This window comes from Spermophilus citellus (assembly GCF_964194105.1).
Source record: "Spermophilus citellus genome assembly, chromosome: 6".
NCBI classification, from domain to species: domain Eukaryota; kingdom Metazoa; phylum Chordata; class Mammalia; order Rodentia; family Sciuridae; genus Spermophilus; species Spermophilus citellus.
Window position 1 is genome coordinate 84,406,457 of NC_138187.1, and position 24,060 is coordinate 84,430,516.

Genomic DNA, 24,060 nt, shown 5'->3' on the forward strand with positions numbered 1-24,060 from the left:
AACTAAAATCTTCTCGGCAAAAGAAACAATCAGTGAGGCGATTAGAGAGTCTACATCCTGAGGTTCTACTCTGTTAAAGGGATTGTGTTTCTTGTTAAAAACTTTCAACAAAGTTAACTAGAAACCTAGATGGATTCGCTGGTTATAAAAAAGGGGGCAGTTTTGAAGGGGAAGAGGCTCTGTCTTCATTGCTTTGATTGTAGTCATGCTTTCATGGATGGACATGTCATTATTTATTAAATTGTACATTTTAACTATGCACAGGTATTGTATGTGAATTATACCTCAATAAAGCCATTAAAAGGAAAAAGAAAAAAGCGGCCCCAAATCTCAGAGCCATTGTCAATGGATTTCTTACTCTCAAATGTAATCAGGTGCTTCCAATGTTGACCAATGACCATCTTCTCCTTTTGCAAACAAGCATTTCTTTTGAGCAAAAATTACCTGTTTCACGTTTTGTTTGCAAATTCTAGTGCTACAGCATCCAAATATTGGTGCTAGAAGGACAAGTGAGTGCAAGGGTGACACTTTTACAGGAAGGGAAGCAGCATGCGAGAGGCCAGCTCACCCACATGTGTTGGCATGGCTGGGACCAGCACCTGGCATGTTCTGTGGTCAACTGAGTGCTTTTCCCAGGGCCTCCATTGGGAGGTGAGTCCATGTTCCCTTTGCTCTGCCACTTACGGTTGCTTCCCTTGAGCTCATTGCCAGTTTGTCTCTTGGGGCTGGAGAGTAACCTTTCCGGTATGTTGGGGGTCATGTTCATGATCATAAAGCTCCAAATCCACACCCGGGCACAGCCAAGGGCAAATGTCTTAGCTTCTCTGGGCTCATGTAACATGGGGGAGAAGGCAGCCTGTTTCATGGGGCTGCCTGGTATGGTTTCAGACACTGTCATTCACCCCATTTGTTTATATATTCTATAGGGGCCAAGCCAGCCTCTGAATGGTCTCTCACCCAGAGTGGGCAGAATTGAGACCCATTCCACTTATTTTATAGCCCTTGAACCTGCTGGGGTATGGCTGGCTGGGCTGAGCTCAGCTCAGCTCCTCAGAAACAAATGGTACACAGGGAAAGATGAATATGCTCAGCTTTCCAAAAGCAATCACCCTGTGTAGTTATCAGAAAAATTTCATTCAGCATCCTGGTGGAAGGAAGCAGAGATACAAATGAACCTGGAATTTATATTTTCCTTGGGATAAATTATATGACATCAGCAGGTGCGTAGCAGCTTTTCTTCCTGGATTATTTTCTGCACAGGTGACTGCTAAAATGTACAACTAGTCCCCAAGTGCCCATCAGCTTGCAGGCTGGGGAGCCAGCCTGGAGGCCTGAGGATTTCATGGTGGCTCAGTGGTAGTGCTCTTGCCTAGCCTGTGTGAGGTACTGGGTTTAATTCTCAGCATCACATACAATTAAATGAGATAAAGGGATTGTGTCCACGTACAACTCAAAAAAGAATCCAGGCTAGCATTAGATATCTGAGTTTCCCAGTTGAGTGTTTGGAAACATACCGCTTTCCTGCTTCTGGTTTAATGATTGGTAGCATTTCCCATGGGGCAGTGTGGCCGGGGGAGCCGTATCAGGAAGCCAATGAAGTCCTAGCCATCTGACTTTGGGCCAAGTGTGTAACAGGGTCTCGAATACTCATCTGTGAGTCCCCACTGTACTTCATTCTTGTGGGGACTAAATGAAAGTGTATAGGGCATGTGGCACATTCTGTGTGCCCAGGTAATGCAGCTCTGATGCTTTTTCTGCTCATAAGTAGCTTCTTAAACTTCTCCTTTTCAAGAACACCCTCTTTCCTAAGTTTCTAAAATCTGGGGAAGAAAACAACTGCCAATATCAACAGAAACCCATGACTGGGGCCATCCATGCCATGAGGTTCTTACCTCAGAAATAGAAGAGAGACCACAGGTTAGATCCGTATGGTCCTTTATCTCCAGTAGTGGCACTAGTCAAAGTTATGGCCACACACTCTATTTCTTAGATGTAATAAATTGGTTTAAAAAGCCAACAGAGGGCTGGCGCTGTAGCTCAGTAGTAGAGTGCTTGCCTGGCATGTGTGAGGCACTGGGTTTGATCCTCAGCACCACATAAAAATAAACAAATAAAATAAAGGCATTCTGTCCATCTACAATTACAAAAAAAAAAAAAAAAAAGCAAACAGAGCTGGAGATGTACCTCTATGGTAGAGCACTTGCCTAGCATGTGTGAGTCCAGGGGTTTGATCCCTAGCACTGGGAAAAAAAAAATAAAAATCAGCTTTTTGTACAAACTGGAAGACAAGAGATTTGGAACATTTCTTGAGTCACATTAGACAAGAAACCAAAAAGTAACGTGTTTAGGAATACGTTCCCCAAACGCCTGCTCGACTGGGGAACTCAAATGCCTGATGCTATCTGGATTCTTTACCAGAAGCTGACAGAGTTCAGAAATGTGCCAGAGCAGGGATGAGCCTGCTCCCTCCGCTGCTTTTATCCTCACGCTGGAGCCCAGAGTGTGGGTTTCATAGTGACCTGGAAGGCAAGGACATGCATTATAGAATATGAGGCCCAACTCTGAGTCCATCAGAAGGAACATACAAAGAGTTTTTTTTTTTTTTATTAGCTTGCAGTCTGATTGGAAAGATAAAACAACCACTCTCTAAAATCTTTAATTTATTTAAATCACATAAAAGTATTCCAAAGCCATAGGCATGATTATTTCCCAGTAGAATCAAGAAGATTTTCAGTGTAGAAAATATCTCATGGAGATTTGAAATGTTTCACCTGTCATAAGCAACCAGAGTTGACTCAGCCTTAGAGGACATTGCAGCTAAGCATGGGTTGGGCTTCCCTCCTTCATGCCTCAGCTGACCATCCCTCTGGAGGGGTGGCCCCTGGCGTGGGGTGCTATTCAGGAGCATGTCCGCCATATCTGGCCCACTGGGTGGGCTAACCTGCCACTAAGTTAGCGCGTCACTTACTCGCCTTCCATCCTTTCCCTGTGGAATCATGACTTTCAGTACAGGCCCAAGCTGTGAGACCACTATTAGTGTCGTAAAAGCAGGCTGTCTTCCATTACCACCAAGAGACAGCAGTGGTGGTCAGGGGTGAGGGGGTGAGGACTAGGGGGCTTCTGGGTGCTGCCCACTGGGCTCACTCTCCCGTCATTCCTCTGTTCATGCTGGCTCAGTGTGTCCAGGTGGGTTTTCTCTTCTGGATAAAGGCCTTGATTCCCTCCTGTGCATCCCCTAGGGCCAGGTTGCCCACCATAGCCTGGGAGGTGAGGTGGTAGGCTGTTCTAAGGTCCTGGGTCAGCTGCTTGTAGAACATGGCCTTGCCCAGAGACATCACGGGGCGGCTCAGGGAGGCGATCTTCCTGGCTATTCGCATGGTCTCTTCCTCCAGCTGCTCTTCTGGCACGACTTTGCTGAGCAGCCCATGGAGCAAGGCCTGCTGAGCAGAGATGGGCTCTCCAGTGCAAAGCATCTCCAAGGCGACCTGAGGGAGGAAGCAGGCGAGGTCACGAAGGCACCCTTGGTACCCCACTGCCCCTTCAGGCCCCCTTTCCATTCCACTCTCTTGAGGCTGTTGCTCTCCTCAATCAAACTACACCTCAGCCAGTTTATCTGCTTCTCAAGTGACATGTCATCCACCACCCCTGATGTTGTCAATACCCTGACTCCTGCCAGGGACGAGATCAGATCTTTCTAAGAACAAAGAAAACACAAGTAGCCAGGGAGAGGAAAGGACTCCGGTCCTGCACAGATCAGACCACTGACTCTCTCGGAGTCAGGAGATTCCACCTGCCTCTTTCAAGGGCCAAGCACAGGACAGCGGCCCATCTGATGGGAGGCCACTGCAAACACGCTGCTGCAGAGAGGCCCATTACCTGCCACAAACCAATGCAGGGGGCTGTCTCCACCCAGAGACAATCCACAGGTGCTGTCACCTCTGTATGACTCAAAAGAACACCCTCCAGTCGGGGAGAAGAGGGAAAGACATTTAAAGAAAACGTCTTCCAGGATCAGATGTAGAACCTAGCATGTCTTTAACTTGAAAGCAGGTAAGAGGTGACAGGGACAGGATGGCTCTGCCCTCCCACAGCCTTTTCTGCAGACAAGGCTGTGGAGAGAGGGAGTGCCCCTTCACTCTCTGCCTGGTCCTCTATTCAACAGCCTGTCACAAACTGGACCTGGATCTGTAAGTCTCAAAGCCAGAAAGAGGAGTCCCCAGGTGCAGGGGGCACAGTGCAGGGGGACCCTCCCCTCCCCACACTTTTCACTCCCTCTCTGGTGGCATTTTTGTTGTTCCTTAAACTCGCCAAGTGTGTGGTCACCTCAGGGTCCTGTTCTTGCTGTTCCCTCTGCCTGGACCTCCTCTCCCCAGGTGTCCTCATGGCCTGAATCTCCATCTCAGTCTCTGCTCATGTATCGCCTTACCCATGATCCTCCAGGATCGAAACATCAGAATTGTCAGATCACCCCCAACACTGTCCCCCTTTCTGGCTCTATTTTTATCTTTCCTGCTTCTCATCATTTAGCACACTGTATATTTTACCTGCTTATTTGTTGATGGTTTATTTGTTGATTTGCCAGCATGTAAACTTTGCTAGGACGGGAAATGTACTTATTTATTTTGTAGTGTTCTAGATACCTGTGAAGGCAGGCAGCCAGGCAACTCGAGTTGGCTATTGGTGGCACTGAGGACAGGCCAAAAAGGTGCTACCACTTCCACCTGGCTCTTTCTCTCAGGCTGCTCAGTCTGGGAACCTGGCCACACAGAGGGGTTGTGCTAAATGAGCCAGCTGACAACCCCCACTGAGGCCCAACTGAGGGGTGGCCTCAACAGCACCTTCAGATGAGTCCCCCGGCGGAGGTCATGGCACTGTGGAACAGAGATAAGCCTTGGTGGCTGAGCCCATCCAAACTGCCAATTCATGAGCTAACCAAGTTATTGTTGTTTTGAGCTACGAAGTGGTGAGTGGCTTGTTATGCAGTAACAGATAACCAGAATTGCTTGCTATATGAATTTAGGAATCATTGGCCTTTAGAGCAAACCTTGGTGATAATGACATTGTGGGCCAGAGAAGTTTTTGTTGTGTGGAACTGTTCTGGATATTGTAGGCAGTTCAGCAACATCCCTGACATTTGCCTGCTAGTTGTGACAATTAAAAAAAAAAAAAAAAACTCAGGTATTGCCATGTGTCCCTGGGACCAGAACTGCTCCTGGTTTAGAACCACTGATCTAGATGGTTTCTCCATCATGAGACTGTATTGGATCACCTAGGGATCAAAATTTGATGGAGAGGAGAAGCCAGAAACCTGGCCAGAGGGCCTCTTCTCCACTCGGTGCCAATGGAATCCACACCCACTGGACTGGCAGTCAGGGACAGGTGATGTTGGTGTAAAGTTAAGGCCATGGACTAAATCCCAACTTCTACTCTTTCGGAGAGATAATGATTCTGTTGGAGGGAGTGGGAAGGTGACACCGTGCGTTGCTTCGGGCAGACAATCAGAGAGAGCACCGTCAGGAGTGCCTGTCTGAACCCCTGGCTGAGCATGGAGCTGAAAACTGGGTCCTGCTGTTAACGGCTACTGAACTTAACCCTGCTGAAGACACCCAGGTGGTCACAGCAGCAGGAGCAGGACAACATTCTGCTCTATCTTTGCCCCAGATCCTCGAGTCAGCTGGGACCCAGAGTAGAAGTCAAGGTAGAAAATTGTCACTGCATAGCTAAGGGGACTTTTTCCTTCATCGACACATGTGGCTCTTGAGGAATTCTTGTGCACCACATAATGGGAAGTGGCCACCTGCGAAACACATGCCACATTGAAAAACAAACAAACAAACAACAAAGAACAATAGCCAGTCAGGCCCTGAGTCTTTCCTCACTTGGTATGACCAAGATCTCAAATGAGTTTCAAAGAGTAGTTGAGAATGGAATCAGAGCTGGGAGAGGAAATGGTACCCCTTCCTGGCTGGCTCAGCAGAGGGCATTTATTCCTTCCCATGCAGTGGCAATGGCAGTTTGGGCTGATGATTTGTCCGTGGGCACTGTCCCCTTATCAGGCACCTTCTGGCAGATGCCCTTCTCAGTGACTCTTTTTCCTTTCATGTTGCTCTGCCTCCCCTGAGTCTCCCTTTCTCTCTGTTCACCTTCTCCAGGGCCCCACTGTGCCATTTTAAATCACCTGGCAGCCTCAGATATTGGAGCTCGACAGGATTCCAGGTGTGCCAAGACGTTTTCAGTGCAAAGCCTTTGGAGTTCAAGCATGGGGCAGGCTGCAGGCAGGGGTCCACACCTGCTGGGTGCCGAGCCTCTGAAAGACCCTGGGGCAAGTTGCTTGTCACCTCCCACTTCCTCAACAGGAACCCGTGGATACAAATGACTGTCTCCTAGGATTGCTGTGAAGAAGAGCTAACTGATGGCGACAGGGCACACTGTCACATCAAGTGCAATGGAGATGCTAGAAAAAAATGGTTCATTTGGGCAAAACATGGATCAGAAAAAATCATGATGATCTGCTTGCAGGAGACAAGTGCAAGGGACTTGGCACAAACCATGTATGTGAAGGAAGGTGACCGGCTTCTGTGAGGGGGAACTCGAATCACATGTCCTCTGGTTCATTCCTTCAACAATATCTGAATAGAGAACCGACTGTGGTCAAGTGCTGTGCTATGGACTGAGAGGTGGTCCCCTGCCAAGTTCATAAGTTGAAGCCCTATGTCCTAGCAAGATAGTATTTGGAAATGTGGCCTAGAAGGAGGTAGTGCAGGTTAAACAAGGTCGTAAGGAAGGAAGGGGTCCCTACCTGATGGGGCTGGTGTCCTTTTGAGAAGAGACACTAGAGCTCACTCACTCTCCACCATATGGGGCACACTGCGAAGGTGGTGTTTGTTATGGCAGCCAGAGCTAATCCACAGGAATACTATATATATAAAATCTTAATTCTGGAGCAACTCCAAAAACTTGCTTAAAACAGTGAAAATAGGGCTGGGGTCATGGCTCAGGGGTAGAGCACTTGCCTAGCATGTGTGAGGCACAGGGTTTGATTCTCAGCACTGCATATAAATAAATAAAGATCCCTTGACAACTAAAAAATAAGTGAAAATAGCTAATAAATCTCTAAGTTGAATCACTTCCAGACAAAGTGGAATTCTACCTCCTAGAGATGCAGGAGTAGGGCAGAACCCTCATCTGTCAGGCAGAGAAAGTTCTGCTTACAGTAGAAGCAAGAATTCAACAATCTCTTACATTCTTTTCTGCATTAAAAATCCTAATGTTATTGTAGGACCTCTAAAAGTAAACAAGCAGGAAATGAACTTGAGCTAGTACATGAGGGATTTCGTCTAAATAGAAAAACTATTTTCCCTCAGCCCTTCAATTAGCCAATTAGAGAAGGAAAGCAGCCAGACATACAGACTTCTGCCTATCTGCAGTACTGTGATGATTAAAGGTAACAGATGTAAAACTCACGATGCAGTGCTGGGTGCTCAGTCAGTGCCCAATAAATGCAGCAGCTAATATGAAAGTACTTATTCTAACTGTGAATTCCTATGACTCTCTGACTTTGGCTTCTAGGCACTGCAGTCCTGGAAAGGGGATGATTATTTGAAGCAGGGGTGGCATGGGGCTCCCTTAAGTCACACAGCTGACAGGATTGTGTACTATAGCACCCTGGGGACTCTCTCCTCACACTGTGTCCTTTGGATGTGCATGGTGTCCTAGTCCATTCAGGCTGTTATAAGACAGAATACCATCAACTGGGGAGTTCATCAGCCACAGAAATTTATTTTTCACAATTCTGGAAGCTGGAAAGTCCAAGATCCAAGTTAAAAGCAGACTTGGGGTCCTGTGAGAACCTTCCATGTTCATAGACTGAAAATATGTCCTCATGAGGAAAATGGGCAGGACAGCTGTCTGGAGCCCCTTTTTAAGGGCACTAACCCCATTCATGAGGGCCCCACCATCATGACCTCATCACCTACCAAAGCCTCACCTTCTAAGGCCATCATCACTTTGGTGATTAGGTTTCAATGTAAGAATTTGGAGGAACAGGAGCATTCAGGCCATAGCACATGGTGCTTATCTCCCAGGATGCACGGGTGGCAGGGAGAAAGTGAGCACTGGAGGGGAGGGGAGACAGAGCAGAACCCACAAGGTGTGCACACGTGTTCCCGCTCTCCCACAGCACTGGCAGTGCCAATGCGTAGGAGCTACTAGGAGGTAAGCTCTGGAGAGGAAGCATGCCCAGTGAGGGTCGTGGGCCTAACCCAACTGGGAACATTAAGAAACGTTCCTGAAACTCTTAGGAGCTCTTGAGCTGCATGTTCTCTAAGGCTGTACCTCCCAAGCCCTGATGTCCCTACCATCACTGCTAATCTGCAGTTCGTCTGCAGCAGGCCTGAGATGCTGCCTACCTCAGGCTCTCTGCTGACCAGTACCAGACAGCAGCAGAGATCTAAAACTCTTTCCTGCTTGGAAATTCTACCCTGTTCCCATTAGACTCTTAGGAAATCAGATTCTACAGACACATGAAATTAAAATGCATAAATGGTTGGAAGCAAGGGCTCCTACCATGGTGAAAGGAATGATTTGGGAAGTGATTCTGGTTTTTCTCTTGCTCTCCAGGGATTCCTGGTTGTGCATTTATGAATGAGGCCTGCCCTGACTGGGGAGAGCAACAGCTGTACCAGGCTGGGTACCCATATGGCTCAATGAAGAGGCATTATTTAATTCATGCCAAAGGAGAGAAGCACTTCACAAATGAGCAAGATCATTCATGCCCAGACTCAGTCTGGTTTGATCACAAGGGCAGTACACAGTCTAGGACACAGCCAAGCAGGTTCCCAGAGTGACCAGCAGAGGGCACTAGTCAACCACACATGTCCTCAACCTGTTTGAAAAGGGTTGGGACTTCCAGACCAGTCCAATTTGCAAAAGCACCTGCTCCCTACCTGGGAAGGAACAGAGGGACTTACACACTTGCTCCACAGACCTGTGTGTAATGTGTTAGCATGAGTGCAATCAAGAAAAGGTGATAGAAAGTGCTTTTTGCTGGGTTTAGATTTCTATGACTCCCAGGCAGGTGTTTTCAGCCAGGCTTAGATTTATATATTTATAAAATAAATAAATATATATAAAAATAAATATATATATTTATTTTTTAGTTGTAGGTGGACACATACCTTTATTTTTTTAATGTAGTGCTGAGGATCGAACCCAGTGCCCCATGCATGCTAGGCGAGCACTCTGCCACTGAGCTACAGCCCCAGGCTTAGATTTTATGAATCCCAAATGTTTCTTCCTAAACAGGCTACACAGGCCACCTCTGCAGATCCAGAAACCTGGCAAAGGACTTACGTTCTGACTGTTCCTCCTAAAAATTCCCTCTATCAATACTGCAATAATCACTAATGAGCCATTTCTGCTCATTAGTGTTGACCCCAAATCATATTCCAGATTCATGCCTCCAAGTAGTCCAGTATTAATGAGTCCATTGCGACAGGACTCTGAACTGTTTTCAGCCGCTGATTAGGAAAAAAAAAAAAAAAAACTGAGGTTTTGAGTCAAGTGACTCAGAGGCCTTCTGGGGGTCAGAGCACGAGACCAAGAATCTGAGTTAGACAATCCAGGAGATTCTTTGCCCCATCCTGTGGGAGGCCTGGCTCTTTGACCAAACTGTCTCTGGGAGGGAAAAACCACTTTGATTCTTACAACCTCCCTGTACCTTCATCTGTCACACTGGACAACTTTACAATGTGGTTCTGAGAATTGGGCTTCCTGGGATCATAAGTCCTACTTTTTTTTTTTTTGGTCACATTTACCCCTCTCTCTTCTCAAAAACTAATTTAAATTTCATTAATATGATACAGTGTTAAGTTTCTAATAAGCCTTGATTTCAAAAGTTTATTTTAAGAAATATTGGTTTTTATTCTGAAACTATGACTAATTTAAAGGTTTCAAATGTTTTACCATGGAACCTTCCAGCAAGTCAGGTGTTGAAGAGGATGCACAGCTACCAGGCAGTACACCTGCTTTTTGGTATGCAAAGTCTTCATGATTTGATTTGCAGCTAGAATATAGTTAATTAGTGAGCTCTGTCAATAGATTTGCAATACATCTTAATTTAACACACTGGCAAGAAGTAGCAACCTCAAAAATACTCAGTGAATGAATATCTATACATTTAGAGAAAACATGAATCTTGACAGAATAAAAAAGTCCCTTTGTTGGAGGACATTTTAGCAAGCTGTCACCTTTTGCAGTGTGGATCCCACTTCCTGGTAATTTTCTGAGGTATACATGCTTGTGGGTGTCTGTTTTCATAATCTTCTCATAAACACACATCTCTATAAAAACTAATAAGGAGGCAATATAGAAGAAAGGAGTGTTCCCTAATCTTCTTGGCCTTATTTGATTGATTCTTCTTGGGTCTCATTTCTTTTGAGCCTGAGGTATGTCAGCAGTTGCTAATTTTGTAGTTGTTGCTAGAATAGATAATATATTCTAGAAAGCAATCTAGTTCCTTACTTGCCATATTTACGACTTTGCCCCCCTTTTATAGATTTCCAACTGAGAATGAGGATGCACTTCTCCTAGAACAAAGGCATTGTGGGTATACACATAAGGGATGCTCAGTAAATATTATTTTATGGTATTATCAGGAAGGAAGAAAACTTTGAGGTGAAAATGGACTTCACTGTAGTCAGCAAAGAAAAGACAACTTTGTAACATGTCCCCTTCTCAGACAGATTCAACATACCATGCACAGGATATTCATGTTCCTGAAATGCAACCACAGTTACCTGGATACACTCAGTAAATCATCTACTGGATCCTTTCTGGAACAAGAAAGGTTGTCCACATGTGGTTGACCAGGGACACCATTCCAGCCTCTTGATTCTGGAAGTATGTAGGCATGCCATGGTATTTCATGGTCAACCATTCAGTGCAATGAAACTCAGCCTCCACTGCATTTCAAATAAAATTACAAAAATAATGTCTGTGCAAGGAAAACAAACAAACTGAAAAACCTAACTAGTCATACTGAAGGGCATGTAAGATTGAAATGTGGTGAATTCACAAATTGACATCCAGTGTGAGAAGCTACGGAGGAGCGAGCAGTCGCCTCTCCCTCTCTGACATTATAGGAACACTTGGCACATCCAGCCAAAGAGCCTTTGGGCAGAATATCCTGATACAATTAGTACTTTTTATAAGCTAATTCTCACAGGGCTAGAGGAAAAATAAGAGAGAGGTCAGAAGATGAGTTACCTTTCTGGGCACTGCTCTCCCCAAGGCGACCCCAGGGGTGGAGCAGAAGAGCCCCACGTTCACCCCCGGAGTGGCGAAAGAGGACTTGTCGCTGGCCACAGCAATGTCGCAGCTGGCAACCAGCTGACAACCGGCTGCTGTGGCCAAGCCATTGACCATGGCAATGATGGGGACCGGATGGTTCCGGATCAGCATCATGACCTGCAGGAGGAGACACACCCACTTCACTTGCATGCAGAGTCAGGAGCCACGTTAATACTTGTTATTTTATATGACTTTTCTGTTTCCAGAACACTTTTCATATGATTCTATGCAAAAAAGAATGAGAGCACTAACTGTCCACGCTGAAGCATCATTTGGTCTTTGTGGGAGCTCCACGTGGAAGGAACCCCTTTTGGTAGCAAGGACATGAAGCTCAGAGGGTGGAAATCACTTGGCTCAGGCCAGTGAGGGGAGTGGAAGCCACGGGCTGAGCCCAGCTCTGTGAGGGGGTCCCCTCCGCCTTCTTCCTCAGCACTCTCACTAAAAACAGTGTGGACTTTTGTCTCTGGGGAACAAACAAAAGCTTTCACAAATAGTTCTGTTCTCCCTGTGCTTGTTTGAAGCCCCTGTGTTAAAAGTCTGAAATTGGTACTTGGTGCTTCCTTGAAAAATTAAGGTGGAAAAGGACTTGAAGGCAATTTCCTTAGTAATTACTTCCCAAATTACCACCATGGATGCTCTCTCAGTTCTATTAAAATGGGGAGAAGGGGACACCCTGCTGTCATCAAAATAAACAAAATTCTTTAAACAGCCATTGGCACCGAAAGGGGAGACCAAAGTGTGCTCATGTGACCCTCACCGCATAAATTGCCAGAACTTTAACTTATTTTTGCAGCTTATTTTTTTTCTTGATGCTCTAAACAGATTGTGTTGCTATGGCAACTTCAATTTCTAAATCATTGCTCTTTGAACCTTGGCAGAGAGGAAGGGAAGAGAGGAACCAAATCTGGGTTTTTTTTCCCCAAGGCGGCAATTCAAAGAAATATGACCTTCATGATTTGAAGATTTTTGCTTAGGAAACTTATTTTTTATATTCATAAACATTTGAAATTGGATAGCTTTTTTCCTAAAATAACCAATGACACAGGGGCTGAATAATAACATTTTGATCAGGTACAGACTGCTTATAGGACCGTGGTCCCGATAGTAATGGAGGGGCTGGGGTTGTGGCTCAGTAGTAGAGTGCTTGCCTAGTGTGTGTGAGGCACTGGGTTTGATCCTTAGTACCGCATATAAATAAATAAACATATAAAATAAAGGTATTGCATCCATCTACAACTAAAAATATATTTTTTAAAAAAAGATAGTAATGGAGCTGGGAAATTCCTGCCATCTGGTGACCCCGTAACTGTCATAACACTATAGTGCAAAGCGCTGCTCACCAGTCTGGGGTGATGGGTCAGCTGGCCCACTGCATTGCCCATGCTAAGGAAGCACTGCACACAGAATTGGGCACAGTACATAATGCTTGGCAAAGACAAAAAAACAGCTACTATTGCTCGATGTTCAGTATACACACTTTAAAAATTATGTTTGGTGCTGATGATGGAACCCCGGGCTTTGTGCATGCTAGGCATATGGTCTACCACTGAGCTGTGCCCCCAGCTCCCAGCTGTACTCTTTCATTAGTATTTTAGAGTGTACTCCTCCTACTTTTTAAAAAGCAAGTTTACTGTAAAACTATATGCTACGTTACATAGGTGGCAGCCTTGGGGTTATCTTATCTCTTGTGCTTGATCAGTCTTGTGCCATTTTACTTTTCATGGTCTTAGGTGCAGTGGGCTGTACCATACCTATACACCACATAGCCTGGGTGTGCAGTGGGCTATGTGTCTAGTTTTGTGCAAGTTCACTCTACGATATCAGCCCAATGGTGAGATCACCTAACAGCACATTTCTCAGATCTGTCCCCATCATGAAATGACACATGACTATATTTAAGGCTAGCACATCATATTTCACTGTAGCCTTTTTTTTAACTTTTTGGTTTTTTTCAGGGGGTCATTTTTTAGAGAATCTGCTAAAATAACTAATCTTCCCATAAATATGCATGTATGCATGCACACACATACCTGTACACTAAACTGCTCATGAGTTGAGCAGGGACATGCACTTTAGGAAAAGGGTGGGGTTGACTCGTGATGACCTAATTCCCATGAAGTGGAATAATGAGGGGAAGGATTCACAAGACCTTCTAAAGTCTTGATGCCAAGAAAAGAAAGAAGTTTTGTTTGGTTTTGTTTAGTTCTGCGGGTTGTTCTCTTGTCCAGGAGTTACTTGTGAAAAGCCAGTCAACTGGGATTAGAGTTGAACAGCCTATGTGTCCTGTCTGCCATCTGTGAAGGACCAGGATTTCAAAAAACTTGATAGAGAAATACTTGGGTTATATGGTCCATATTCAACAACATTAAAAATGCTTATACATTTGATCTAGGAATTATACTTCTAAGATAATAGATACAAAGCTCCATGGTCAAACATGCTCACCAAATCATTATTTTACAACAGGAAAAAAACCTTTTAAATAATACAACTCTATGAAAATAAGTAAATGGCTGCTATCATTGAGATGAGTGTCCCCCAAAAGTCCATTATTTAAAGGTTTGGTCCTGTGGCTGGGGTGGTAGCTCAGTGGTAGAGCGCTTGCCTAGCATGTGTGAGGCACTAGGTTTGATTCTCAGGACTGTATATAAAAACATAAAATAAAAGTCCATTAAAAACTTAAAAAAAAAAGTTTGATGCTCAGATGGTGCTGTTGGGAGGGGAGGGGACCTGTGAGAGGGAGGCCCTTGTGGGAAGTCATTGGTGGCACGCCCTCAAAAGGACTATAGAACCCTAGTCTCTTTCTTGCTCTTCGCTTCCTGACTCCTCATGTGATCGGTTTGTTCTGACACACATTCCCTGCCACTGCCACCCAGTGTCCTCACCAAAGGCCCAAAGCAATGGACTTGAATTTTCAGAACCAGGAGGTAAACAAACCTTTTCTCTTAATAAGTTAATTGCCTTAAGTATTCAATTATAGTACTACAAAGGTGACAAAAACAGTGGCTATGTAAACTCCACTAAATCCACTTAACAGAATGCAGCATTGTTGGTAGTGATGGTTAATTATTTTCTAAGGGAAACACCAGCTTGGCTGTCAGTCCGGGCTCATGTAGTGGTCTGGAGGCAGCCTCCTGGAATGGGAGGCCCTATCTATCTGTCACTTACTTTCTGCCTAATCCTGGATGAGTCACCTAACCCTTCAATTTTCACATCTGCAAAATCAGGATAATATCAGTACCAACCATATAAAACATGGTGATTATATAAATTAATATGCCTAGAGTACTCCAAATATTACCTGAAACATTCAGTTCTTTTTTTTTCCTGTTCTTTTTTTGTAGTTGTAGATGGACAGCATGCCTTTTATTTTATTATTTATTTTTTTATGGTGCTAAGGACCCAACCCAGTGCCTCACACATGCTAGACAAGTGCTCTGCCACTGAACTTCAGCCTCAGCCCTGGAACATTCAGTTCTATAATCTTATTACAATACACAATTATATACTCTAATCACACCTATATGTGATTATTCAAACAAATGGGTACCTAGGGAAAAGTATTAAAAATAAATGCAGCAAAATATTAGTTACAGGGGCTGGGGTTGTGGCTCAGTGGCAGAGTGCTTGTCTAGCATGTGTGAGGCACTGGGTTTGATTCTCAGCACAGCATATAAATAAATGAATAAAATAAAGGTCCATTAACAACTGGAAAAGAAATACACATTAAAATATTAGGTACAGTTTTCTCTGGGTAGTATGATTATTGGGACAGAATGAATTCGGTATTTCATTGCTCAGTTCATGCATGAACAAATTTGATTTTGGAAATGGCATTAGTAATTTATTTTTCTGCTTTTTGTTTTTCTAAATTTTCCAAAATTTCATGTAATAAATACATACTATTTTTGTCATTCAAAATATTTTAAATAAAGTTAGAAGGCAAAGGGAACCTAGATAATAAGTGAAGATAATCAAACTCTTAATCATCAGATATACCTCCCCTCTCACCTTCCAGAAGTAAGCACTGATTTTGCTTCTACTTTAGAATGTGACATGATAAGCAGGCTGGCCCACCTGCATTTAAAAGCACTATTAAGAGATCCAAGTTATTTGGAAAAATGAGAGCCCTTGTCCCACTATCATTTCATTGGTGGTGTGTAAGAAGAAAGAGAAGCATCTCTCCCTGAGGATGAAGTTTCCGTCAAATTTCAACAGGCATAAGAATAAAGACTGGTGATAAGCCTCTTGTGTGAGCCATCAGTGCTCCAGAAGGTCACTTTAGCTATTCTGTTACCAGGTTCTTCTTATTCTCTTTCTTAATTTGCCCTCCTCCTAATTTGTAAATAATTAACCATCATAGAGCACTTGGGATCTGTAACAAATTTCCTAGAGTTTTTAGATGGCAAGCTAATTCAGATGCCTCTATCTTCCTTTCTAAAATCAAATTTTCTCATGCATGAATTGAACAATGAAATATCGAGCTCATTCTGTTCCAATCTGCTTTTTGATTACACTTGGAAATTGAAAACTTGCACAAGTTCGTGGTGCTCCTATTTATTCAAGACGATCTAAATTTCTTAGAGATAGTGTTAAAGAAATCAATTCTATAGAACTCCTATTTCACTTTTAGGGCTAGGTCCCATTTATGTGCTGTCTTTCCCAGCGAGCCAGAGGCATCCATAGAGTGGAAGCTTCCAAGAAACCGTCTTGGACTTGATCCTTGAAGAAGCTCTGGCTGCTTCCCATGAGGCCCTTTGCCAACTTGTTCAGATCTCAGCTCATTGACATACTGCAGCAGAGTGATAAAAGCTGTCCCTTTAGGGAGGGCAGGAGGTGCTCCTGGTTCTCTTAATGTGTTTTAATTTTCACCACACATGGGGTACTAGTAGAAGACTACTCTTTAGTCTGGGCATGGTGGTGCATGCCTGTAATCCTGGTGGCTTGGGAGGCTGAGGCAGGAGGATTGCTACTTCAAAGCCTGCCTCAGCAGCTCAGTGAGGCCCTAAGCAACTCAGTGAGATCCTGTCTTTAAATAAAATGCAAAATAGGACTGGGGATGTAGCTCAGTGGTTCAGTGTCCCTGAGTTCAATACCCAGTACCAAAAAAAAAAAAAAAAAAAGAGAGAGAGAGAGGAGAGAAAAGAAAATATCAAGCCTTGGCAAACTGTTGCATAAACATTAATAACATAGCAAACAATAGGCCTCAGTCTGAGCCCTAGTTTGCCTCCGCCTCCCTACGAAGCTTCAGGTAAACCACTTTTCCAGTTTGTCCTTCCATGAAATGAGAAAAGTATAATCTGATCTGCTTGTGGGTTTCTGGAAGGACAAAGAAAACCAATGGTGGTCAAGAACATGTCTGTATCTCCTTCCTCTTTGCCTCTGACTTGTCTGCATGGTAGCTGGCATTAAATATTAGTTGAATCATTAACCACCAAATAAACCAACATGTGAAGGAAAGATTAAGTTATCTCAGGGTCAGGTGATGGAATGTTTCACATGTCCTGCTTCCCAAGTAGACTTACCAGTGTCAGTCTGGCAGGACCCTTTCCCTCCCTATATTTTCCTCAGTATTATGCTTAAAGTAGCATAAGTAAATGCTCATGAAACAAACAAGGTGTTATCTAAAGTTGGATTCTATATTCAATTTTTTGTTATCCAAGGGGTGAATTAACACATTTATAAATCATCCAAAGTTTTTTTTTAAACCTTTTCTTCCTCTAGTTATTGGCAATTTTTCTCCTCAATACGGTGAAAGGAGCAGAAAACAAGTAGAATTGAAGAGGTTAATTTTCCTCCGTGGCAGTGGTGATTATAAAGATTGGTTAATTTATTTAAACAATTATTATTATTTCTAGTTACAAATATTCTCTTTCCCATTAACAGTGTGGTTTTAATTTAAACATTTTAAAATTATCATTGCTTTAGGTCCTTCCTCTCTAAAGATGTACATTCTTATTCTTCCCTCTTGCTCAAAATCTGGACACCAAGGCACTTGCCACGGTGTTGGACCTGGCTGCTGAGAACCATTGGGTAATTTATATACTTTGGCACATAAAATCAGTAGCAAATTATGGTCACTTATTAAAAGTATAATCCAAATAATTGCTGGGATGAAGGATTCACCGGTGACCGTGGTGGACAGGTTTTCCTAGATAAAATCTGATCTGTAAACAAGGAGGCTGACCCAGGGTCTCAGGTTTGCAATGTCCACGCTTACCCAGGCTTACCTCAGAACAGATCCGAAACACTTCCACGTGATGATCATGGCCTTGCTCTTCTGTCAATTCCCTTAAATCATGCCCAGAGGAAAACACAGGGCCCTCAGCTGTGAGTGTTTCCAAGTGAGAAAAGAAAAGATGTCAACAGCAAGGGGCAGATCATTCACTTATTTATCTACTGAGCAACTTTAATAACCAATCATATCTATGCAGAGAAAATGGCACAAGTTTAATAAGAATACTCTCAGGGCACTTGGAAAGTTACAGCCACAATACTGTAACAAAGTGAAAGGTTTTGGTGACCAAGGGGAAGGCACTTATTTATTTATTTTCAGTACTGGGGATTGAACCCAGGGGTGTTCTTTCCCTGAGCTACATCCCCAGTCCATTTTTTATTTTTTATTTTGAGGCAGGGTCTTGCTAAATTGCTGAGACTGGCCTCAAACTTGTGATCCTCCTGCCCTAGCCTCTGGAATGGTTGGGATTACAGGTGTGCACCACAGTGCCTGACAGGAAGGTACTTATGACAGAGATAACTGTCCCTCCAGTGTCTGGCTTCTGTTTTTGGACTCCGTCTCGCCTGAGTGAACCAACTCAAACAGGTCCTTGAAAGCCACCATACCTTAGGAAATGTGCCTGTCATTTAGCATACAGGTGAAGGACACTCATAGGGGTTGAATCAGGAAGGTCAGCGTGTGAAAAAACCTTGGGAACCATGTGGCTCAAGCTCTTTGTTTTATGGAGGGAGCAGAGGGAGCAGAGGAGGTGGCTGCCCCCACTGTCATCTGCAACAAAATGCCATTCCACAGGTCAGCTGCGAACACTTTCTCATATTGATTGCCCTTTGGTTGTGGTTATTTGGACAGTCAATATATCATCTTTCCATGGGGGAGGAAGTAGTGTAGTTAAGAAGTTAGTGGCCAATTCTGCATCCAGGTTACACCTCACTCAGGTGCTGGATTCCACTAGTTGTAATTTTGTTTTCCTTCACCATATAAAACAGCTAAAAATTTCTATTTGGCCGTTGCTAAGAAGGTAACATTTGGAGGATCTGCCTCCAGAAATATGGATTCTTGATTTACAAAGCAAACAAACAAAGCATCATAGAGCATTATCATTTTATTTTTCTGGGGTTCTTCCTTTGGTTTTTTTTTTTTTTTTTTTTTGTACCAGAGATTGAACTCAAGGGGGATTAACCACTGAGCCACATCTCCAATTCTTTTTAAAATTTTTAAATTTTGAGACAAGGTCTCACTAAGTTGTTGAGGCTGACTTCAAACTTGTGATACTCCTGCCTCAGCCTCCCAAATGCTGGGATTATAGACATGCACCACTGCTCCTGACTTGGGGTTCTTCAAAATGCTGACATTACTGTTATTTGTACCACCACCAGCATCACATAAGAAGATAACTCTGTAAAAACTCCTACTGGAAAAAAAGCAAGGGAAGAGATGAGCAAATTGCAGCATGCTTTCTGGGACCATTAAAGATGACCTTGTGGATATTGGATACAAGGCTTGATAAGAACAGAAAAGACAAATAAATCAAATGTTTGAACAACTAGGTCCTAGCTGACTGTGATTCACCAGAAGGATTAATGATTAAATTCATTTTGTAAAGTCCATGAAGAAATTGATTCTCTGATTTTTGTTTTAATTGTTAGGGAAGGAACCCAGAACCTCATGCAGGCTGGGTAAACAGTCCACCACTGAGCTACAGCGCCAGTTCTGATTTGATGGGAAGACTAGCATAGCAAAGTCCCACAATGCTTAGTATCTACTAAAGAGGAAAAAAACCACCTGTTTTCACTGAACAGAAATCTTTGCTACAAATTTCACACTAATAGTGTTAGGACCAAGTCCCCAAGTACAAGTACTCAAATGTTTTCCACATCAAATATCTTTCAAAGGAACTTCAAAACAATTCTCCAGTTAAGTAGGGAATGCCTCAATTAACCAAAGAATCTTAAGGTACCTCCTCTGGGCACCGTGGGCCACTAAGGACAGACAAATACCTGAAATGATAATGACTTTCAGATCTTTGCTTTCAGCTTCATGAAGAATGTCATTTTGGAGAGATTTCAGCATTTCAAGTGACAGTGCATTCCTCTTCTTTGGATTGCTCAAGACAATGTTCCTGTGAAACACATTTTATAATCCCCGGGTCATGCACCAGTCAGAACAAGTGAGGACCCCTGTGATTCCTTTCTAATTTGGGAGCTTTTAAAATCCAAGGGAAAAAAGAAGTTTTGATGCTTAGTGCCAATTTTGTGTCCATCAGCTCTCTGGAGTTACAGCTAAGTCAAAACAAAACAAAGACTTCCCGAATTGCAGGCTGGTTTTTCTCCCTCATCCCTTGATTTGTTTCTCCTTTCCCCCACATTTGCTGTCAGAAACAGGACTGCCACCTCCACAGAAGGGGCAAGTCACAACAGTTCCAAACTCATCTCCGCCCATGGAGGATGTGAGTTTGGTATGACAGTGACAGGAGCCTGAGAAATGTGACAAACAGCGCCTACCTTCAACTTATTTCCTGGCGCTGTTCTTCACAATAAGGTTAGGAAAGGAGCCAAGAATGAAAATGCTCCCCAAACTCCTCCCACTCACCTCAAAGAAAAGGCAGCCGAGGTGCCGCCGCCAATATGCACATACAAGTGACAGCAATTTTTTTTTTAAATCTGACAGTGGCGTCCCGTAATTCTGCAAAATAATTTGCATTGTCTGAGAATGGGATTATGTATGTAGGAAAAAAAAAGAAAACCTATCAGAAGAGGGTGGACATTTCACTTCACAAAAAGCTGGCATTCAAAGGGGCTGTTTACAATTTGAAAATATCGCACATGCTGAATAAAACAACCTGAATCATTTCCTTCCATGGAAATGTCTTTATTTTTTGCTCTTATAAGAAATGGGCAATGAACCTAACAGCAGATTATTGTTACATATTTTAAATTTCCTATCAGTCTCCACCTACACATGCTTTCTGCCTTCCTTATTCTATTTTGAATCTGATATTCCCATTGCTATGCAGTCAACTTGGCTTCTCCAGAAATAGCATTCTGTGCCATAGCGTTTTGGAAAGCAACTTTGATGACTGAATTTATTTCAAGGCAGTGACCATTTTCTTTGGAATACCATTTCAGTTTTGCTGCAGTTCTCAGGTGGCTGTGATATTGTTTTCTTTCTCAAAAAGATGTTCTCCCATATGTACAAAGATTACAACTGATCTGCTGATAGACTTCCAGACCTATATTTGGGGTAGTGGTGGTGGAGAGCTGCTTATTACCTTGCGATGGAATAACAAAAGTGCTCACTATAATACATACAAAAAGCTGCCATCCCACTGGTGACATATGCTTAAATTAAATTCTAAGGCCTTAGGCAAAATTGTGCAAAAAGATTCCAATCTGAATGCCCTTGCTGCATGCACAGTAGTATCGGTTCCCGAGTGTCCCATTAATCCTTTGGTGCACACATTACACACACTGTCAGAGTGTTCTAAATTGTGAAGTTCAACTAAGTTGAAAAGTGTTTCCACCACTCCACTGAAAATCTTCGCACTGGTCATCTCCTAATTGCCAGAAACAAACTCGCTGGCCATCTGGATCACTTTCTCTTTCTGGAAATATTCCTTCTTTTCTGTGGGTTTTTAATTTCTAAATTTTTTTCATTAGGTCCTTCTCTGGCCAACCCCTGTTGACTTCTTTCACAAGCACTTAGCCTTCAGTTATCCCCTAAATGCTGGCAATCCTGAGTTCCATCCTTTGCCCTCTTGCTCTATAGGGTCTTGGTCCTAACACTATTATCAATGACCTTGACCTCAGCTGCTCCATATGTTGACAGCTCCCAGTCATTAGCCCTGGTTCAAGCCTCTCTCCAGAAGCCAAGATATGCATGTTCCCTCAGATGTCTACTAGACAGCTCCACCTAGGTATTCCTGGGGCATCTTCCTCTCACTCCTGGACTTGCCCCTCTTCTCTTTCTTATCTCAGTGCTGCTGCTCAGTTGCCCAAGCCAGAACCTGAAAGTCATTCTAGACTTCTATCCTTTCCTTACTCTACCAGCCATCAAACCCTGTTCATAATATCTCCTAAAAATCTTACCATTCCGAACTCTCCCAGTGGCTGTCTTGGTTCAAAGCACCTGATGCCTCATACAGAAAGCTTCACCTACACCACCAAATCTACAAGGAAATTTCTTTCAGAATGAGGTCACCACCAGGACATGGGACATAAATGTAGAGACAAGAGCTATAAATGTCCGGATGATCTGTCTGAAGATCATTGCTGTAAACCACAGGAAGATCTGTGAAGTGAGGAACAGTCATGTCCACACATAGGAGACACTCAATAAATGTCAAATGAATTAGTGACAAAACTGCATGTATGGCTTTCAAGCCAATTCCATCAATCACAGTGGACTGACAACACATTGGCTCAGTGCCATTTCTCCATTAGATATGTAAAAATGTTGGGAACACAGAAGCAGCAGAGGGAATTCTGTCTGACTCCTGGTGATCCTACCTCCTGGCTACGTGGCCTTGAACAAGCGGTCACCTCTCTGAACTTGACTCTTCAATGTTAAGCAGTTGTAATGTTATCTACCTTGCAGGCCCATGTAAAAATTAGGGATAAGGAATGCAGAGTGCCTGGCACAACACTCCATTCATAGTTGGCTCTTACTACCTGATGGCAGTATTGTTGTGAGGCACAGTTTTGAAAAGGGGCCATTGAGGTGACCGAGTTGGTTGGGCCCACTAACAGTACCTAACAGTACCGCTTTAACACTTGATTTAGGGTTTCCTTCCTAATATGTGATTCCTAGAAATTATGACATTGCTCCAATCACTTCCCTTTCGGATTCATGTTTAATTCTGGAGAACTCAATCAGTACTTTTTTGGTAACAGGTTGCCATTACAGAAGTCAGACTCCTGACCAGAAATCACCAAATGTATAGAAGCAGGACTGCCCCTAAAAACAGGCAAAAAGATCCCGTGTGGGCCTTGCACTTTGGAACACTGCTCTGGTCTTCTTCTGGCAATGTTCCTATTTGTCCCTATTAAGGGACAAGGAGTCCACAGGGCTTGGGGTCACTCCCCTTCAAAGCCCCCCAATAGTTATAGAGATTTTAGAATTCCCTGCCCCTGTGGTGGGTGCCCCTAAGCCCAAGGATGGTCAAGAACGGTGATGTGCAGGAAATGAGGGGATGGCGAGAATATGGGCATGCTGGCCCTGAGATCTGAGGCCCCTGGCAGGACAGCAGGAGGCAGAGATGGAGGAGGTGTAGGGGTGCGAGGAGCTGGGAAGAACTAGAAAAAGCCACAGGCCAGCGGTGACTCTCCACTTCGTGGGGGGAACACCTAGGAGTCTGAGGATTATAAATTCAAACACTCTGTCCACGTCTGAAGGGATACTTGTCAGGGTGGGAGAATAAAAACACTTAAACAGCTTGATTGGAAACTTTAAAATTTCGAAACTTGCTCCCTTTTGTTTAGGGTCGGGAACTGCACAATCTGTACTACTCCATTGTCTAGTTGGCAGTTTGTGCACAGAAATGTTGGTAAGGTTTTTAGGCTTGTTGCTCAAAAGGGCAGCGTTCAGACCGGGGTGTCCTTTATACTCTTTGGCCTGCTGTCGCCTCAGCACTTATGGGCCAGGGCTCAGGAGCCACTCAGCTCAGTTTACCATCATCCTGGAGCCAGGCCAAGCTTGTGAGGGTCCCGAGCCCTCTTGTGAAGGGCTTTCTCGAAGGCCCTGGCAGCGGTGGGCGCACTCAGAGCTGGCACACCAGCCCTAGCGTGGCGAGGCCGTCCCAGGCTGTCCACTTATGTCACCCCACGTGTATCTTGCTAGCGTGCCCAGGCAAGGGACAGTATTAAACTCAGTAAGCAAGCAGGGATTCCTTCCCCAAGGAGATTTATCGGCCAGATTCGGCGGTGACGGATAATCGCCGGGTCAGTGGCGGCGAGCGTAGACCTGGCTGCCTGCCCAGCGCTCGGCGGACGCAGCGGGCGCCTGCTCTGCTCGGCTCTCCGGAGTCCTGGCCCTTAGCCCCCCGGGAGAGCCCCGTGCACGGCCCCCAGGCTGACCTGATGCCGTCCCGCTGCCGCGCGCTGGTGAGCCGCGGCTCGGACTCCGGCCGCCCGGTTGCCGCCAGCCCCCGGTTGCAGAAGGCGGCAGCGTGCAGGGTCCACGCATGGCGCAGGAGACAGCCCGGCCCCTTCACCCCGAAGGCCCATAGGCCGGCGACGAGGGCCATGGCAGCCAGAGAGCGGCCTGAGCGGCCACAGAAGATACGTGTCCAGGGGTGCAGCTGCGACTCGGCAGGCGACGAGCGAGACCCTAGCGGGACCAACAGGCTAGGCCCAGGCCTTGCCGTTATTCCACTCTCAGGCTGGACTCTGCACCGTCCTGCCCCAGGCCGCCCCGCCCTCAGGCACCCGCCGCCCCTGCCACCCCTGCCACTCGGCCCTCAGGATGCCCCGCCCCAG

General features: G+C 44.5%; 1 protein-coding gene across 1 annotated transcript; it reads right to left on the reverse strand.

The window, feature by feature from the left end:
• Nucleotides 1–2,301: 2,301 nt before the first annotated feature.
• On the reverse strand, nucleotides 2,302–24,060 carry ECHDC3 (enoyl-CoA hydratase domain containing 3). Its single transcript, XM_081297628.1, has 5 exons — nucleotides 23,659–24,060; nucleotides 19,585–19,706; nucleotides 17,580–17,677; nucleotides 11,266–11,466; nucleotides 2,302–3,485 (listed from the first exon to the last, which is right to left on the reverse strand). The coding sequence occupies exons 1-5, from the start codon at nucleotides 23,826–23,828 to the stop codon at nucleotides 3,174–3,176; spliced, it is 903 nt and encodes a 300-aa protein (XP_081153754.1). The 5' UTR covers nucleotides 23,829–24,060; the 3' UTR covers nucleotides 2,302–3,173.

Coding starts and splice junctions, on each gene's coding strand:
- ECHDC3 (XM_081297628.1), bottom strand. CDS start 23,828: ATGGCCCTCGTCGCCGGCCTATGGGCCTTCGGGGTGAAGGGGCCGGGC. Junction 17,678..19,584: donor GAAAGTCATTATCATTTCAG/GTATTTGTCTGT, acceptor AAACACTCACAG/CTGAGGGCCCTGTGTTTTCC. Junction 3,486..11,265: donor GGAGAGCAGTGCCCAGAAAG/GTAACTCATCTT, acceptor TTCCTCCCTCAG/GTCGCCTTGGAGATGCTTTG.